The sequence below is a fragment of the Macadamia integrifolia genome, chromosome 5 (assembly GCF_013358625.1).
Source record: "Macadamia integrifolia cultivar HAES 741 chromosome 5, SCU_Mint_v3, whole genome shotgun sequence".
NCBI lineage: Eukaryota > Viridiplantae > Streptophyta > Magnoliopsida > Proteales > Proteaceae > Macadamia > Macadamia integrifolia.
The window spans coordinates 13,150,909-13,170,317 of NC_056561.1; the positions used below are offsets into that span (position 1 = coordinate 13,150,909).

General features: G+C 38.3%; 1 protein-coding gene across 2 annotated transcripts in view; it reads right to left on the reverse strand.

Annotated features, from left to right (window-relative positions):
* Nucleotides 1-5,854: 5,854 nt before the first annotated feature.
* Nucleotides 5,855-19,409, reverse strand: part of LOC122079109 (2-(3-amino-3-carboxypropyl)histidine synthase subunit 2) — a 47,161-nt gene continuing 33,606 nt past the window's right edge. For both annotated transcript variants that reach the window (XM_042645360.1, XM_042645361.1), the window contains 2 exons: nt 15,962-16,098; nt 5,855-6,226 (listed from right to left, as the gene is read on the reverse strand). In XM_042645360.1, the coding sequence (XP_042501294.1) occupies nt 5,961-6,226; nt 15,962-16,098 (403 nt within the window). In that variant the 3' untranslated portion in view covers nt 5,855-5,960. The remainder of the gene's footprint in view (nt 6,227-15,961; nt 16,099-19,409) is intronic.

The following is a 19,409-nucleotide window of genomic DNA, read 5'->3' on the forward strand; positions in this document are numbered from 1 at the left end:
CCTATGTTCATGGTCATACAACACTAGCCTTTGCTAGAAATTTTGTAAATTTCTATTTTGAAAATAGTTGGACAAATAAAATTATAAATCATAGTAATTTACATAATTTTCATAACCAACATTAGGATAGCCTAGTAGTGGTAGTTTCGGCTTGTGGAGCATTGTGTTAATGTGTGTGTGTGTGTGTGTGTTTTTCTTATTTATTCTGTACGGCGCCCCGAGGATTAGTCGAGGTGCGCGTAAGCTAGTCCGAACACCTTAATTAAAAGAAAAAAGTGCATAATTTTCATACAATTTATATTATTAACAAAATATTTTGCATATACTTCATCAAATTATGTGAGAATATATATTTATAATATATTTAAAATGGGGGAGAAAGAATGCTTTTTGATAGAATATACCAGCGTCAAGACAGTGGATGCGAAAAGACTGCACTACCTCATGCTGAAGATGTTCGCGCACATTTTCCCATTAGCCATGGGTGCTGATGTGTATGTGTGCTATCAGGTACCATTTTCTCGCCCTTAAAAATAGTAAGGCTGCGTTTGGTAGTCATCCAAAAAAACATTTATGACGCTTTTTTGTTCCATAGAACAAAAATACGGAATAAAGAGTTTGGTGTCGACTTTATGTTTTTTAGTTTTTTTGGACCGAAAATGGGGAAAAAATGCTAGAAATGTAAAATGATAGAATGACGGAACCTTGTTCCATCATTTCAGTTTTGTTTCAAATACAAAAAAAATGAACAACTAGGATAATCGTTTCTGAAATAGGTTCACCAAACACCATTTTTTTATTATTTTAAAATGGCATTTTGAAATAGAAACTGAAAGTTCTGTTTTTGACACGAAACGTCGTTTCTGAAACTGAATGACTCCCAAACGCAGCCTAAATTTATTTGTAATCGGACTGCTTACAATAAATTTTGTAACCTCTTAATTCCGTCTCTTGCTTCCTTTAAACAGTTTGGAATTGGAGATAAGGTGAGTAATTTCAATTTTGGCTTCGCTCAGTTGATTCATGTGATTTGGCTTGGATAAATAGTTCAACTTGAGTTAAAGATACAAAAATATAGGTGGCTTAACTTAACCGAAATCCCCACATACCTGCATGCTTTGGCCCTCTCACTGCAAGTAGCAACCTCCATTCTCTCTGATATCACTCCATCAGACAGAGAGAGAGAGAGAGAGAGAGAGAGTGTCTGTGTAGTACTTTACTTTAGAAAGCCAAACAGCTTGAACATTTCAACTAGGAAGGAGCTGAGCTTCAAGCCTCCTCTATTTATCATCTTATCCTGTTACACAGGAAGCTGCCACAACAGCAAACAAATTTATTTTGTTTGGATGTTGAAAATATATGACTGAAAGCCCCTGAATCATATAGGGAAACAAAACTTAAAACTTTGGCACATGACTAAACCATAGGGGACTTTCCCATCCAACGATTTTTAACATAAAATGCCATCCTTGTGGTGACTCAAAAATCTGGACCAACCTCTCATAATAGTCCCATAAGAAGTCTTTGCGTTATTTCAAATTCTTTACCCAAAATAAATAAATAAATAAAAATATTTCGAATATATTGTTTTTCAAATATTTGTTTTATGTTCCATTCGGCTTGTATAACGTTAAGGGTTAAAAGATACTACTAATTTTCATTTTTTTTTTTTTTTTGGTTTTTTTTTTTTAATGGTTTGTATGTAACTTTGAACCAATTTTTGAACTCCATTTCATACTAATTTTAGGCTGAAATATTGGAAAGATTAATGTTCTATTCTCTATATGTTGGGTTTGGTGTCTTTTATCTAGATTGGCTGATGGCTTTGGTTCAACGTTCCAATTGGATCGCCAACTAAGATCTTCTAATGGAGGAGGTGAAGAGACACTAAGGTTGAAAGAATGGAAGAAGGTGGACTCTCCAAAGGAAGTAGTCTTTGAAGGAGGTGGATTATTCCAAGTGAGTAGAGGCTTTTCTCTCCCAAGTGAATGGAGTCTTCCAAGAGAATGAAGAAGATAGAGTCTTCTAAGTGAGAGACAATTGAGGACTGTTGAATATTTGAGCCAATCAACAAAGCATGGGTGGAGGTTTTCAAGGAGGTAAAGTCTTCAAGAAGGTGGGTCTTCAAAGGGTGGCAGATGAGTCCTCTAAAAGGAGAGAGGTGTCTACTATGATGGGTAGTGCAAAACTAAAACATGGGAAAGTGTGCACAAAGGGACTTAGGTTCGAGAGTCAAATCATAAGGATATTCTTTTCTTGATCCTAATAGAAGTTTAGACTCAATCCGTTGACATAAGCGAGATTGCTAACCACGTAAATCTATTGTCTTTTGAGTATTTGCTTATTTTATTTTTTATACTCGTTCATGCATATACATTTGTATGTCATATGCAATTTTGTGTGTTGTACACTTTTCGTGCATTGCCTACTTTGGAAGTATAACGTTGCTTCTACCCTCAATAAGTGATATTAGAGTTAATGGTTGACAAAAAAAATATTTGAGTTAATGGTCCAATTCGTCGGTGAGAACACACTAGTTTGAGGGCGTATATTCCTTTTCAGCGTGAAGACAATGGTCGAGAAACTAGAGGGGCAATGCCAGCCATTTGAGGGACTAACACTAATGGAGTGTAGGGGGTGCAGGGTGAAGAATGAATTCAAAATGGTGTCATCCATTTGAGGAACTATCACTGATGGAGTGCAGGGTGAATAATGGGGCCGAAACAGTGAGCTTCATTCATTCAAGGGACTAACACTACGAATTTAGAAAGTGAAGAATGCGCAGAAGCTGACCAAGGGTGGTCATTCATTCAAGGGACTAGCACAAAGAGTGTGCATGGTGAAGAATGAAATATTGGTCATTCGAGGGACTAACACTATGGTTTACAAGAAGAATAGAGTCTGAGTTCATTGGACGGCGCGAGGTCCAATTTACGACTAGCTAGGGGTAGTCATTCACTGGAGGGACAAGTGGTGTAGGCTGAAAAAATGTAGTCAAAGTGGTATTTCAAAAGATCTTCAAGGTAGCTATGATCAATGCCAATGTAGAGATAGTTATGTTTGATGTCTGTTATTTAGACCAGCTGATTGGTTTGGTTTAGAGGTCGGATTGGATTTTTTTGGGGTATTTTAATGGGAAAGGTGGAGAAACACTAAGGCAGACAGAGTAGAAGAAGGTGTAGTCTTTCAAATAAGTGGAGACTTCCAAGGAGTAGAATCTTCTAAGAGAGTGAAAGAGGTAGAGGCTTCTAAGGAAGTGAAGCCTTCAATAAGGTGGAGTCTTCCACGAGGTGGCGTCTCCTAGAGGTGGAAATGACACCAAGGGGTTAAAGTGAGACGAACTCAAAGACGCATGTCTATTCAGGCATGCCCCCTTGCCAACTGAGCTATACCCTTGGGTACTTTTAACATTACCTGAAGAGATTTGTTTTCATTGAATCCCACCATTTAATCTTCCGCAGAACTGCTTTGAAACATATAACCATATCTTAAAAGTGTATAGATGTTGACATCTAACTCATTAATAAACGAACTGTCAACTTTATTGTATAGAAATTATATCAATATCAAAATCAAAATTGGGAGTACTATGAGATCTTGCCGACATTACTTTAGGTAATAATGGCTTTTCTTGGTCAATCTTTTGTGATTAATTCACTGGATTGTACTTCTTGTCATTCACCTTAAACCCATGATCCTTTAAATCCATGGGCGGTAGTCAGACATTGGTGAGAAGAAATTTCAGCTTACCTTTTAGAGAGGAATGAAAAGCAGACACAAGTTGGAAATGGAAAAGGAAAAGATTTTCAACTTTTAAGACCTCTTTCTCTGATGCTTTAACATTGCATTAAAGGGTAGGAATTCCTTGAGTGGCAGGTAATTGGTTAATTTTTAGAACTGTGCCATGTTTAGAGAGAGAAAAAATATCTGATCATTCCCATGAGAGAGAGAGAGAGAGAGAGAGAGAGAGAGAGAGATAATACAACTCTTGTGATCCGTGACTTGAAAAAGTATGGAAACTGCAAAGGTCTGGAGAGCAGTGTAAAACATGATTCTTGGGAACAGCCAAGATCCACTACGGTTTTAGGACCAAAGATTTACAGATATGGGCTGGGAGGCCTAGTTGTTAGGCAACATCACAACTGTTTGCGTAGATGCTTGTGTTGAAGGGTTATTGCCTGTATGTTAGACCAAACCCAACCCCACCCCACCCAACATGGGTGGGTCAAATTATGAGTAAGACGTACCATAGTAAGCTCGGGTACGGCAAAAATAGGTATGGATATATGCGGGTATTAAACAGAATAAACGGCAATAATACTTTTCAAAAATCCGACACAACGAAGTAAGCATGACAATGATACAATACATTTTTGATATGGTTGCTCAATAAAAATCAGAAACAAAAACATGAGCATATATTTACTGTTTGTATGGTAAAGTTCTAAAAGAAAAAATGATTCTAGTGTTTTTCCTCTATGGGGGAAATGGAACATATCTTGTATGTGTTGCTTGGTCTGTTTTTATGTTTTTTTTTTTTTTTAACCAGACTGAGCTAGAGAAAAAGTTATCAACCCAATGAGAAACACCAAAAAGTTTAATCATTTCTTTGAAATAGCGAGCATGAGTTTGCCAGACCAACACGAAAGAAATTGAAGGGCTTCTTGACCTTACGGGGGTTCTCACTACCACTATCACCATCACTGCCACCACCACAAACGAAAAAAAATAAACAGAGGGGGTCAAGACTTTCAAGGATGGATGAGAGAGAGAGAGAGAGAGAAAGAAGAAGAACAACTTGTGATAAACAATTTTGAGCTATAGATGTCAATAGTAATTAAATGAAAAGCATCCGAATGCTGAAAGTAAAAACAACATTTGCTTGATATAATACCATTGCAAAATACCAAAACCTTTGATTATGACGAGAAGAACTCCTACAATCTTCCGCTCCGCAACAATCTCCCTCTTTGGATACAATTTCTATTTCTTCTTTGGCAACAATATACCTTTTTGGCAACAAACTTAATCGCATTTCCAATTTTCTAGGTTCCCTTGAATATTCAAACAATGCCGCTCAAATACGTATATAATAGATTTGGATTCATATTTGTGCTGTATTGAATGTCTAGATGATGGTATAACAACATTAGTTGTATTGGTGTTAATGTATATTTACACAGGACTACATTATATGTATTGATGTAGATTTACTATATGATTACATGAGTTCTAATTCAATAGCCTAGATTTGATGCTCCTGATCTGACAGATTCTAAAAAAAGTGGCTGAAGTGATTCTTCCTCCTCTACGGACAAAGCAAAACTTTGCCTAGAATTTATGCGAATGATAAATTTTACAACATAAACTAAGATATATAACGAATAAAATGCATTTTTCCATATAAATATACCAAATGCATTCCCCATTCTATAACTCTAGAATACATTCCTAATGAATGTGCAACCTGCAAGGTTTTTCTTGAGAATGTAGACCTAATAAGGAACTAATGGAGCTTCTTTCTTTTTTATTTTAAAGCAACTTCTAAGAGAAAATAAGAAAACAAAATCTATCTGCTACCAAAATCCACATTTTACCTCAACTAATAGAATTGCTGACCATCCATACCCTCATGGTATCAAATTTACTCTGCATCACAGTAACTGTATTTCTCTGCGATGCATTCATAAAGCATTGAATTGTTAACAAGCAAAGCAGCATGCACCCAATTTTCAAATATAAATAAAGGAAGGCAAAATACTTATCATTTCATTAGTACATGAAACTGTAAGAATTTTATCATGAAAACTTCATGTCTACAAACAACTAGTGAACTTTGCAGGAATTGCCCAACCCCCCCCCCCCCGCCCCCAAACACACAACAAATCAAGAGAGAGATTAATGACGAAGATTCACACGCCATGAACATTGGGAAGTGATAGCACTTTGTTTCTGTTTTTTCAATAAATCACATTTTCCTGTTTAGATTTTTCATCCGAGTATCCTGAAGCCTTTCCAGATCTACCAAGAACAACAGATCGAGGCCCTGAATCCTCATGCTGGATGTCAAGACCATGATATGATCGTGCAGCAAAAAATTCTGCACCAGTTCTTGCTTTTCCCTTGACAAGAGAATGGGTGTAATTGTCATGCACTTGCAGAGATTTCTCTGTAGCCTCTGCCAAAGTAAGTGATATTACATTCTCTTCTACATCCTTCTCTGATTCTGCAATCAACTCAAAAGTTAATCAATTTACTCTAAATATTACCCTCCAATGAGAAAGATTGTAAGCATTGATAATGAAGATGGCAACAAGATAAGGCCAAATACTTCATATTGTAACCACCAGCATCCATGTCTAACAAGAGCATATCTATAGAAATAGAATAGCCCATTTATGTATAATGGTAAAAAGGACTCATAAGAATCTAGCCTAGTTGCAGGAATTCTTTTTTTTTCTGGTAAACCGTTGCAGGAATTCTTCATTTAACTCAGCCTTCTATCATAAAGATGTTGAATGTAACACTTGTTTAAGGACATGAGGTATAATGTTGGTGGCTGAAAGAGTTGAGCTTGCATTCAAACCTCGGCATCAAATCAATTTGAATCAGGTCATTTATCAGCTGGTCTTAGGAGAGAATTTGTCCCACAGTTCAAATTATAGCTTCTTTTTATAACTTGTTGCATGCTAATCCGTGTACAACACAATTGTTTCTTCACTAAATTGATCATACATTTGCTTTGTTTCTCATTTCCCATACCATAAGGGTTTGGTAAAATTATTTTAAAACAAAACATAAAAGAAAATGAAAAAAGAAGATATAAGTTTCATTTCCAGAGAATTAAGTAAAACTCGTGAGCTCTGCCTAAATATACAGCAGACGTTGGCAACATTCCTTGTTTTGTTATATGCTTCAATAGCCATCTAAAAACCCCAATTGAACATGTGGAATCTACTAGTTAATCTCAGCTTGTTAAAAAAAAAAAATGCAACCTCCGATATGTCCTAAGATGATCCACAAATTAACTGATGATTTGGCACCGCCCGGGGTTGGGGGGGGGGGGGAGGGAGAAGAGAGAGAGAGAGAATTGTTCTATTTAGGGTTAGGTCCTTTTCCTACCATCTAGGTCCCCTTTGGAGGTTTTCAGCCTCGGCCTGATGTCAAACTTTATCCTTGTACTTTAGTTCCCCCCACCCTTCTCCCAATAAGATATTCAATGAAATCTATCCAAAAAAAGAAGTCCAATGTAAGATAAATGGAAGCCCGCCAAACTTTCATCACATAAGAGAAGAACTTCCACAATAAATCTAATAAATGAACTTCATCACAATAAGCACAGACCTGACACAACATAATAGGTATGATCGGTAAATTTTCCTCAACACCCATATCTAACTTATACTTCATAGGAGATTTCTTCGACAATCTTGAGAAAGCCTCCATTGCTTTAGACTTCCTTTAGCACAGCCAGTAACAAAAGAGCTCAAAATTTAATCCATCTTCAACATCAATTCTCCAAGGCTGTGAAACATTGTCTCTTTAGTGGTTCCATTCTTCTTTGGTTCTTCCTATTTGCTAAAGATAGGGCTTGACTAGGGCTATATGTCTGGCACAAACCCACGCATACCTAGTAAACACTAAATGGCCAGGGAGTAGGCATTCTCAAGTCCAGACCATTTAATATATGGGTAGGTTTCGGCAGCCTGAAAAAATAAAAAATTTAAAATATAGAAAAGTAAAAAGGTTTCCAGTGTAGACAACCCTGAAAACACTTCCAACACAACAGCAATTTCAAGCCATGTGGAACGATGATTTGTCATTCTGACTGTTTGATAAATGAAGCATCCCAAGGATTGGCCACATGTCAAATTCCGTATCCCATCTCAACTGCATGGTTCACCATGTAAAAGAGTTTCCCCTTCGTTTTTCCCATAGTCCCATGATTCCCATTCCTTGATGGTCCCAGAGGGAATGGAATTTTTCAAACAATTTTCAATGCATTAAACTGATGAACTTTTTCAAACAATTTTCATTGCATTAAACTGATGAACTTTTTCAAACAATTTTCCATGCATTAAACTGACTCAGGGTGACCAATGATTAGATTATGAAATTGACAACATGCACACTGACATTGGTAGCTAACTATATTGCCACCTAGCAGTTTAGCCACTATGCTAGAAATCCAGATCCATAAATATACAACAAACCTAGCTTAGTTTTAGTAATTATTGTCACATATATAATCAGGTGAGTTCAAGCAGGTTAGTGAAGGGGGAGGTAAATAAACCCATGGGTCTAGACACATGCCTGAGCCCCGCCAATTTAAGGAAAAAAAAAGAAAAAAAGAAAGGGTTATCAAGCAAAACCCGACAACAGCTAGTTCAAACCAAGGTTTAAGATCTCGCTTTGCCCCCCATCTCGCTCATCCAAAAAAGAGAGATTTGGCGAGATCTCTCCGAGATCATGTATATTTCCCCGGTTGACTCGGTATTTGGTCTCGGTTGGCTATATGGTCTTTGTAGCCCCTAAAACTTGGTATTTATCCTATTTTAAGCCTTCTAAACACAATGGAAACTTCAGTTTTTTAAAAATCAAACCTAAAATTGTACTTTGACTTCGTACCTATGTAAGTAGTCACTGACTCTTTGAACCCTAGGCTTGTATGCTCCATTCCACAATCCACATTCCACAATCAACACATGACACAACATAATCATAAGAATTTAAAAGACATCATTGATAATTACTTAATTGTTTAACAATTAACATTGATGAATGATGAGTCTCACTCACATACATTGAAATTTGAAATGACATAACATAAGCCATATAACAACATAAGGCCAGTGTTATATGCATCATTTATTTAAACAGAAAAAAATATAATATAAAAATAGAATCATATATATATATTTAAACATAAGGCCAGTGCTATATGCATAATTTATTTAAACAGAAAAAAATAATAATTTTAAAATAGAATCATTTATATGCATCACATAAAAAAAAATATATATATATATATATATATATATATTTTTTTTTTTTATCTAAAATGGCTCTTGACAAGAAAAGTAATTCCAAATGTGGATTGTTGAGATTATAGGAGTCGAGACACGCTAATCCCGATACTGAGATACTGAGATTAGCGCTAATTCCCAGGGCCGATAGGGGCATTCTTGTCCTATCGGCCCCAATTGTGGTCTTTAGGGTTATGGTTATGTTGGGGGGTTCTATTGTAACCTTCTTTTTTCCTATTTTTGCTATATACATAGAGAGGACCTGCGATCAGCCTATCTTGGACAGATCGCAGGTTGCTCCCCCTTTTTGAGACTATCTATGATTTCTCCTTTCTCTCTTCTCTCTCTTTCTCTTTTCTTCTTCTCTTTTTCTTGTTTACTGGTTTGGTTACAGGAATCTGGGATTGTAACATGGTATCAGAGCTTCTGTAATCAAATCAAGAATTTTAGTCAAAACTCTCTGCTGATCTCTACCCTGCGCTATTCCTCTTTGGTGCGCAGCCACCTATTGCTGCTGCTACTCTGATTTTTTGACCTGATTATAATGATATAAGCACAATCAGGCGTCTCTACCACTGCTACATGGATTCAGACTTGGTTTCCTAAAGTCGCTGAAGCCGATAACCCTTTTCTGCAGGTTTTAATGGCCGCTGCTCTATTTCTGGTGTTTTGTGGCTGCTGCCCTATGTGTGAAGCCTCTACTGCTGGACTATTGAAGTTGCTGCTGTTTACTACCTATCTACCGAAACTACTAGACTTTTGAAGCCTCTTTTGGTGCTCCCATCAAAGATCGACTACACCCTACCAGCAGCCCCTATCGCCTGAAATTTTTTTTTTTGGTTTCTTGGGGTTCGATTGCATACTTGGCTGCTGTTTATCAGATCTGGTTGGTGTGTAATCCTTATTTGGTTGTCTCTGCGACTACTTGCTAGTCACTATTCTTTGTTCTCATGGCTAAGAATAAGACTCCTAACCCTACTACTACCCCTACTACTACTTCCTCTGCATCGGACAATGTGAATGTCCAGATTACATCTATCAAGTTTAAGGGAAGTTTGAATTACCTCCTTTGGGCTTAGTCGGTGAAGGTTTATCTAATGGCAAAGGACAAGCTTGATTACACCACCTCTGATCCTCCCAAAGAATCTGACACTGGTTATAATCAATGGATGAAAGAGAATGCATTAATCATAATTTGGTTATGGAACAGTATGGAACCAAATGTCGCTGCCAATGTTATGTTTCATTCTACTGCCAAGGGAGTGTGGAATGACTTGAAGGAGACCTACTCTCAGGAGAAGAACATGACCCGTATCTATGAAAATTGTTTCAGTTTCGCCAGTCAGACAAGCCACTTTCAGAATATGACAGTACTTTCAGGCATAGTTTTTAAGGCGCTGCTAAGGCGACGCCTTACTAGCGCCTTGGCGCTGATGCGGTCTAGAGATGGTAAGGCAGTGCTCCGCCTTACGTGAAGTGGCGTCTTATGGGTTTTTTTTTTTTAAACACATTTTAAAATTAGTTGATGAAGATTCCAAATATAGATTTTTTATTGGTAGGTGTATGATTTTATTAACATTTGAGATGTATGGGATCAGCTTTACTCCACCAAAAATAACCAAAACAAACAAAACAAAAACACGATTCACAAACAGGGTTTGGATTTTGTCAAGGGTTTTAAGAAGGGGCTTTGAGAAGGAATCAAGGAACAAGGAAGAACCACTGATCCAAGCGACCATTTTGCTCCAGCAACTGTGAGCTTGCTCCCATAGCAGTGAGCTTCATTCTTCTTTGACAAGAGTAGAAGTGTAGTGGATGATCTTAGGGCTTAGGCACTCATTTTGGCATCATAGAGGTAAGTATAATAAATACTTGTATTTTTTATCTTATTTTCTTTATATTTATAATTTTGTTTCATAATTATGTATTTATATTATATGTTAATATGTTATGATGATTGATGATTGATGAAGATGAACTTAGTTTATTCACTTTATTGATTTGTTTTTTTGATGAATATCTTACATTGGTATGAATATGAACCTTTAATATTTATTTAACATATGAGTAATAGGATTCAACTAGGATTTGAGCCAAATAGATTGGTTTTATAAAAAAATTACACAGGAAAGCTTTAGTCAATAAGGCGACGCTTTATGCCCGCCTTATCGCTAAGGCGCTCTAAAAGACCCTCAAACGCCTCCGTCACCTTACCGCCTTAAAAACTATGCTTTCAGGGGTATGGTTGAAGAACTCAGTGTCTTCCAACCCTTGATCACTGACATTGACAAATTGAAGGCTTAGCGTAACGAGTTCTTCGTCTCCAAATTCTTGGCTGGTCTGAATAATGACTTGAAGGCAGTGAAGGGTCACTTACTTGCAAGGGATACTGTCCCTACTCAGAATGATACCTACTCACGACTGCAGCGAATTACCTCTTCAACAAAACCTGATCAGTCTTCCAAAGACAATTCTGCCTTCCATGCCGACCGTGGACGTGGTCGCAGTCATGGGGAGGTCGTGGGCGGCTGGTTGAGGATCTGGTGGACAGCCCTCTGATCGTACAGCTTGCTAGTGTACTTGTTATAGAAAGCCCAACCATACTGTGGAGACTTGTTGGGCAAAGTATGGCAAACCAGAGCGGGCAACACAGTTAGCTATTCATGCAATGTCAGATGATAGTACTGACACAATGGCCAACTGACAATAAACCAACACCTTCTTCAGGAGATCTAGCTACAGGTCTATGCGATGACATCAATCAATTGCTCCGGCGTTTGCACACTCTTGAGGCATCCTCTAATACATCCAATGGTGCGTCCACATCCGCTGCTACCCTAGCCCACACAGGTACCTTAGCCCTTTTTACTACTACATCTACCCCTTGGATCATTGATTTAGGTGCCTCTACCCATATGACCAGTAAGTCATCACTTTTTAAGAATTTTTCTACTAGTACCAGTTCCAATTCTGTTATCCTTGCTAATGGTGTGTCCACACCAGTCCTAAGACATGGTACTATTTCACCTACCCCATCCATTAATTTATCTTGTCTTACATGTTCCTCAATTTTCATTAAGTCTTCTCTCTGTAAGTCAATTAACCAGTTCATTAAATTACTCAGTAACATTCTTTCCTTCTTACTGTCTTTCAGGATCTTCACACGAGGAAGACGATTGGTGGAGGACGTGAAAAGGATGGGTTATACTACCACAACAACGGTTGTCCTCCTTCTGCTGCTGTTGCGACTGTTGGAGACATAACTCCTTTCCAATGGCACTGTCGTTTAGGTTATTTTTCGCTTTCTAGGTTATAGCTTTTATTTCCTAGTTTTAAGTCGGTCCCTAGGTTAGAGTGTGAAGCATGTGAGTTAGGTAAACATTATTGTGTGTCTTTCCCATCTCGCTCTGTGTCTCGTAGTCCATCCTTATTTTCTTTAATCCATTCTAATGTATGGGGTCCTTGCAGAGTCAGTAATAGATTTGGTTTTCACTATTTTGTGACATTTGTGCATGATCATTCTCGCCCTACATGACTGTACATGTTACAGGACAGATCTGAATTTTTACATGTGTTTCAAAAATTTTATAATGAAATAAAGACTCAGTTTGGCATTCCTATTAAACTTTTTTGTTCTGACAATGTTTTAGAATATATTTAAACTGATATTTCTGATTTTTGTGATACCCATGGGATGATACACCAAACTAGTTGTGCCTATACCCCACAACAAAATGGGGTAGCAGAGCGCAAGAACCAGCATCTTCTTGAAGTTGCTCATGCCATTATGAATCACAAGCATGTTTCTAAACATTTTTGGTGTGATGGTGTTTTAACTGCTTGTTATTTGATTAATCGCATGCCATCCTCTGTCCTATCAGATAAGTCTCCATTCTCTGTTATGTTCCCTAATTTACCGAGTTTTCCTATTCCACCCCACGTCTTCGGGTGTGTGTGCTTTGTCCATAACTTGCATATGCAGGTTGATAAGTTATCCCCTAGGTCTACTAAGTGCATCTTTTTGGGTTACTCTCGTACCCAGAAAGGGTATAAGTGTTATGACCCCATTACTCACAGGAACTTTGTTAGTGTTGATATGACCTTTTTTTAAGGCATATCATTTTATTCTCCTCAGGTGTCCCAGTCTAGGCCGGAGTGGTCTTCTCCATCTCCTAGTACCACTGACTCACCTCCCCTACAGGTTTATCAGTGTAGGAAGAAGATTGGACAGCCAGGTGGCGAGGTCATTACTCCTGAAGATTCACTCCTTCCACTGCCGTCTTCCCCTGGTGAAGCTCCTCTTCCTCATCCGCCTAATGACTTACCAATTGCACATCGTAAAAGTACACGTTCTTGCACTTAGAAATCCATGGTTGTGTACCCTACTGATAACTTTATGTCATTATCTCATCTTCCCTCTCCCATCCATGGCCTTGCACTACCCCTTTCCACTAACCCTATTCCCCGTACCCATAATGGTGCCTTACGTATCCCTGGCTGGAAAGCTGCCATGGATCATGGATGTAGAAATGGATGCTCTTATGAGTCGTGGTACCTGGAGCTTGGTAGATTTACCTCCTGGTAAGGATCTGGTGAAGTGTCACTGGGTGTACACTGTTAAGTATTATTCTGATGGCTCTGTTAAGCGGTTAAAGGCCCGTCTGGTTGCTAAAGGGTACACTCAGACTTATGGTGTTGATTACTTTGAGACATTCTCTCCGGTTGCCAGATTGAACTCTGTTTGCCTTCTTATTTCTCTTGCTGTCAACCTTGATTGGCCGTTGTTTCAATTGGACATCAAGAAAGCATTTTTGTATGGTGATCTATAGGAGGAGGTGTATATGGAGCAACCTCCTGGTTATGCTGCTCAAGGGGAGAGTACAAGTCGTGTGTGTCGCTTGCACAAGGCTATTTATGGACTTAAATAGTCCCCTCGAGCATGGTTTGACAAGTTCAGTGCCACCATTGTAACGTGTGATTTCTGTCTTTGTTCGTGGCAAAGGTGACAAGCTGGTGGTCTTGGTAGTAAATGTTGAAGACATTATTCTTACTGGTAATGATGAGGCAAGTATTTCTGAAGTAAAGGCTCATCTCCAGCGCTATTTTCAGACCAAGGATCTTGATCATCTCCATTATTTTCTCGGGATTGAGGTGATCCGCTATAAGAAAGGGATCAGTCTGTCTCAAAGAAAGTATGTTGTGGATCTTTTATCTGATACTGGAATGCTTGCATCCAGACTCGTTGATATTCCGATGGATACTCACCAAAAGTTTGGTATTGATGATGGTGAGCCTTTTGAGGATGTGCATCAGTACAAGAGTTTGATTGGCAAGCTGATTCACCTTACTGTGACTCGTCCCGACATTTCTTATGCTGTTGGAGTTCTTAGTCAGTTCATGCAGTCTCCTTAGAAAGACCATTGGGATGCTGCTATCCGTGTTCTTCGCTATCTGAAAGGTGCCCCTGGAAAAGGATTAATTTATCGTCTTAATCGGCATATGGAACTAGTTGGCTACTCTGATGCTGATTGGGCTAGCTCTGCTAGTGATCAGAGATCTACTACTGGATATTATACCTTTGTCGAAGGCAATCTTATTACTTGGCGCAGCAAGAAGCAGACTACTATTGCCCGATCCAGTGCAGAAGCAGAATACAGAGCTATGGCTTATACCACCGCAGAGTTGATGTGGCTACGATCATTACTCTTGGAGTTGGGATTTTCAGTGATCAAGCCGATGAAGATGTATTGTGACAACCAAGCTGCAGTGTATATTGCTAGTAATCCGGTTTTCCATGAGAGGACCAAACACATAGAAGTGGTCTGCCATTTTGTTCGTGATGTTCTAAAGAAACTGATTGAGACTCCGTTTGTTCCTTCAACAGATCAGTTAGCTGACATGTTTACTAAGTCCTTGTTTGCTCTTAGTTTTCGTAGTGGTTGGAGTCGAGAGGCGCTAATCCCGATACTGGGATTAGCGCTAATTCCCAAGGCCGATAGGGGCATTCTTGTCCTACCGGTCCCAGTTGTGGTCTTTAGGGTTATGGTTATGTTGGGGGGTACTATTGTAACTTTTTTTCTATTTTTGCTATATATACATAAAGAGGATCTGCGATCAGCCTATCGCAGATTGCTCTCCCTTTTTTAGACTATCTGTGATTTCTTTTTTCTCTCTTCTCTCGTTCTCTTTTCTTCTTCTCTTTTTCTGGTTTACTGGTTTGGTTGCAGGAATCTGGGATTGTAACATGGATGATGAGGTAATATTCTCTACTCTTTAAGCTTTAGTGAGTGTAGGAATGGAGATCCACAAGCAAAAGCACCAAAATCCTTGCCCCCTAGTGTCTTTTCTTCAAAAAAATAGAGAGAGAGGCGAGACATAGATGAGATTTGGTGAGATCTTGGTCGAGTTTTTGTACAATTTATACCTCACCTTTTTGAGAAAACGAGATACTAGCGAGGTCTAAAACACGGTTCAGACACATAATGGAAGGTTAGAAATAGAAGTTCTAGGTGGCCTAGACGCATATCCCATGCAAATAATTTGCTACATAGTAAAAACACATAACATATCATGTTTTTTTTCAAAGATACACGAAAATTTCAATGTTCTGTATTATTATGTACTATTTCTTATTTTTACTCTACTTGCTTTGATGTAGGGGACACCTTTTTAGAGCTTTTTCCAGGGGCGACACATGTCTGACACATTCCATCATTACTTATTATTGTTTAAACAACCAACATCAGAAAGGTAGAAACTAGGTGAGAAAGAAAAGGTGAAATAATCCAACAACCATATCTTACATTACAGATGCATGGTTGAAGCAAATTAAATGGAGAATCTAAAGATAAAAAAACTTTTGTTTTTATTGGTATGAATTATGAAATGAATAAACCTGATGTCACTGCACATGCATCAGGAGCAAAACAAATTACCTTGCAGTTCAAGATCTTCCATGTAGCCACCTTGAAGGAAGGAAAACCGAGCTTCCAATTTGGCACCAACTTGAGGAGAAGGATAGGCAATCAAATCCCGAAATTCCATCACATATTCTCCTGTCCACTGGCTCCCTCTAAAGAAGCAAAAATATATCATGAAGCAAAGAAATATGAGCAAGCCATACAAGGAAAACTTCCTTTTCTTTGGACCAAAAAAAAAAACCAGCTTCTATTCATTGTGACATTAACCGCAAAATAGTGATAAAGCTACTGTAGGGACCAGAGAGAGCGGTATAAGCCCTTACAAGCTAATAATCAACTTAATAAATTAAAGGCCAAAAGGTGGGACTAAGTCAATCACAAATGATCCTTGATGTATGGTCCACATCATCACGATTCAGGATTGGTCCAACCCACTCGAGATTGCTGAAAGTACGTACAACAATTATAACCTTATCCCAACTATATGGGTTCGGCTGCATTGCTGAAAGTAAGTCTGAGATCAAAACTACAGATTAGTTTAACTAAAAGGATTTGTAAGCTTATCATGAGCATTTTCAGTAGCCTACAACATAGATTACCAGAAATCTCTCTCCTCTCCTCCCTATGCCTTGCTCACCTACTTTATTGAACCTGTTGAGTAATCCTTTCCCTCTCTTGCTAACCTATCTTGTCAAATAACTGATAAGAAGCAACATCAAACATTCAGTCTAATCAAAGCATATCTGGATAGAGCCTAATCTTCGTAGATGGACGTCCAACTCTCGCTCTCTGGAAATGATTTGGACCACCATCTTCTATTCTTCTTTAATGTCGGCTCCAAGCTCAGATTGCCCTCTCCCTTGTAGTGTTAGAGATTCCCCAAGGAATAGGCTCATTGTTGTCTCTTGGGGTGCTCCCCTCCTCTTTTATTCTCCACCCCCCTTGATAGTTTTCTGGCCCCCCCATGAGCTTCCTTCTTCTCCCTTCTTCTCTTCCCCTTAGGGGCTGTATATTCTTTCTTTCTTCTTCTTTGCGCTTCTAATCTATTGAATTCATCTAAAAAAAAGTTACTACATGAAAATAATGCTCACTGCTGGATAGAACATCAGTTCCATGCCATATTTTCTTCAAATAGCCGTCTTAGGTCCAAAACACTATACTAAGAGTTGTCTAGTATATTAGGATTTGTGTTTATGGTAACAAGGCAAGACCAAGATGCCATGATAACCTAGGTGTCTCCAAGGTGCCCAAGTAGAAGGCCATATTCCAGGTATAATTTGTTGACACATGGCATATCTATGATTGTTTTTATGATTATTTTTGGTGATTCCATACTCGTGTTAAATAGTAAAAAATATTTATCTTATTGGTATATCTATCCTCTCTCTTAAGTCTCATAGTGTGCAAGATGGTTTGTATTGCATTGGCTCTTATTTCCATTGAGTGTTCATTACTTCTATCAATCCACATTCAGCAGCAAACGACAAACAACAACAATATTGGTATCTATGGCATTGTGTAAGATTGACACATTTGGAGATGATCATTCAACGAGTGAAGATCTTCAAAGGATTCCAAAACAAGGACTTCATCAAATATCATCTCATCTTAGGATTTATGTGGTCATACAGTTGGAATTGGACTTTTGCTAAACAAGATAATTGTAGCTACTTTCAGTAGAAAAAAGAATCAGGTTAATCCCAGCTATACAGAGTAAGTTATGTCAATTATATTGAGCGAAGTAAGGCTTTACAATGCAACTGGCTCAAGCAAGCGGCACACTGGTTGACAGTCCGGTACAATAGCAATGGCTATAAAATGGCTATTTTTGTGACCATTTTTTAATGACTGTTAAAAAGGTATTTTTGGCACACAATTGTGTCCTACAAACAGAGGAAGCCTTTGGGAGTTTAGGAGAGACTTTTGCATACATTGGAATATCATTTGAGTATTTAAACAAGTCTTTGGGCATTAGCTAGAACAATCATTGAGGTGATATCTTGAAAGATAATAAGGGTCAAGCTTGGAGGATCTCAAGAACACCCATGAGCTTAGCTTGGAGAATTCAAGCAAGTAATCTTGAGGAGAAAAACCAAGCCACATGTGGGCTTCAAATGGAAGATTAGCCTTCATGAGGTTAATAATTTTTTTATGAGCTTAATCTTGTATATCTACCTTAAAAAAATTTTTTTTTTGGGTGAATAAGAAATGAATTAAAAGAAAAGGGGGAGGGAATATACAGCCCTGAGGGGAAGAAATAGAAAAGCTAGATTATACAAAGCCAACAGATATAGCAAAAAAGAAACCACTACAACATAGCAAGAACCCATTAGGGAGGTGGGTCGGGGGAGAAAATGATGGTAGAGGGCAAGCCCCATAACACAGTAGTGAACCTATTCCTTGGGTAATCTTTGACCGACCTGTGGGGAAGCACATGGAGCTTAGAACTGACATTAAAGTAGATAGCTTTCCAAATCATGTCATAGAATGGAGTTGGATGTCAATCTCGAAGATTGCGTTCCATCCAAATGTGGTTGATAGTTGCACAGAAAGCAAGCTTTCCAATGACATCACAGGTGGAGTTCCCATAAAAGGTCATATCAATCCAAAGTCATTCTCTTTGAAGGGAAAGAATAAATCTTCTAGAGGTCCAACAAGTACTGAGGACTTCTATCCAGATAGAAGAAGAGACGGGGCAACTGAAGAATGGTAAGAATCTTCCACCCCATTCCAACAAAGACAGCAGGCAAGGGGGTCTTGGATATGATAATGAATGACGAAGGACTGAGTCAAGAGGGGCATTGGCCAGTTGGAGAGAGCTCTCCAAGTAGTGAAACTATGACAACTTTAAACCAAATGATTTTGGACCAAGGGGAGACGGGGTTTCAATTCCGGATAAGATCCTAATTAAGAGAAGACACCAAAAGGAGAGGGGGACCAGATTAATTTATCACCTATTCCACTGTGACCTGGGGGGAGGGGAGGCAAGGTGGCCCAATGTCAGAATGAGAGTGAAGGGAAGGGGAAGGGTGATGCAGATTAATTACCAAAATAGACTTGTTTTATTAGGAATAAGCCTAGGGTTGGGTTCCATACATGTTAGGCTTTTGATCCCATGTGTTTTGAGTATAATAGACCACTTTTATGGGTCTAAAAATGGGGCTCTAAGATTGAGTACGGGATTACTAGTTAGTTTCCATTTTCATTAGTTTCCTTTCTAGTTGGGCTTGATTTGAGTTATATTTGTTTCCTTATGAGTCAAGTTATTAATTGAGTCAAGTCCTTAGTAGTTAGTTTCCTTTTTCAACTAGTTTCTAATTTCAGTTAGTTTCTAATTTCAGTTTTTAGTAGCTATTGTATTAGGAGAATATTTGGTTTCCTTTTTGAGGAACCTTCTATTTTGTAATTCCCTCCCCCATTAACATTATAAATAAAGAAGAGGAGGCTCCTAAAGGCCTAGATG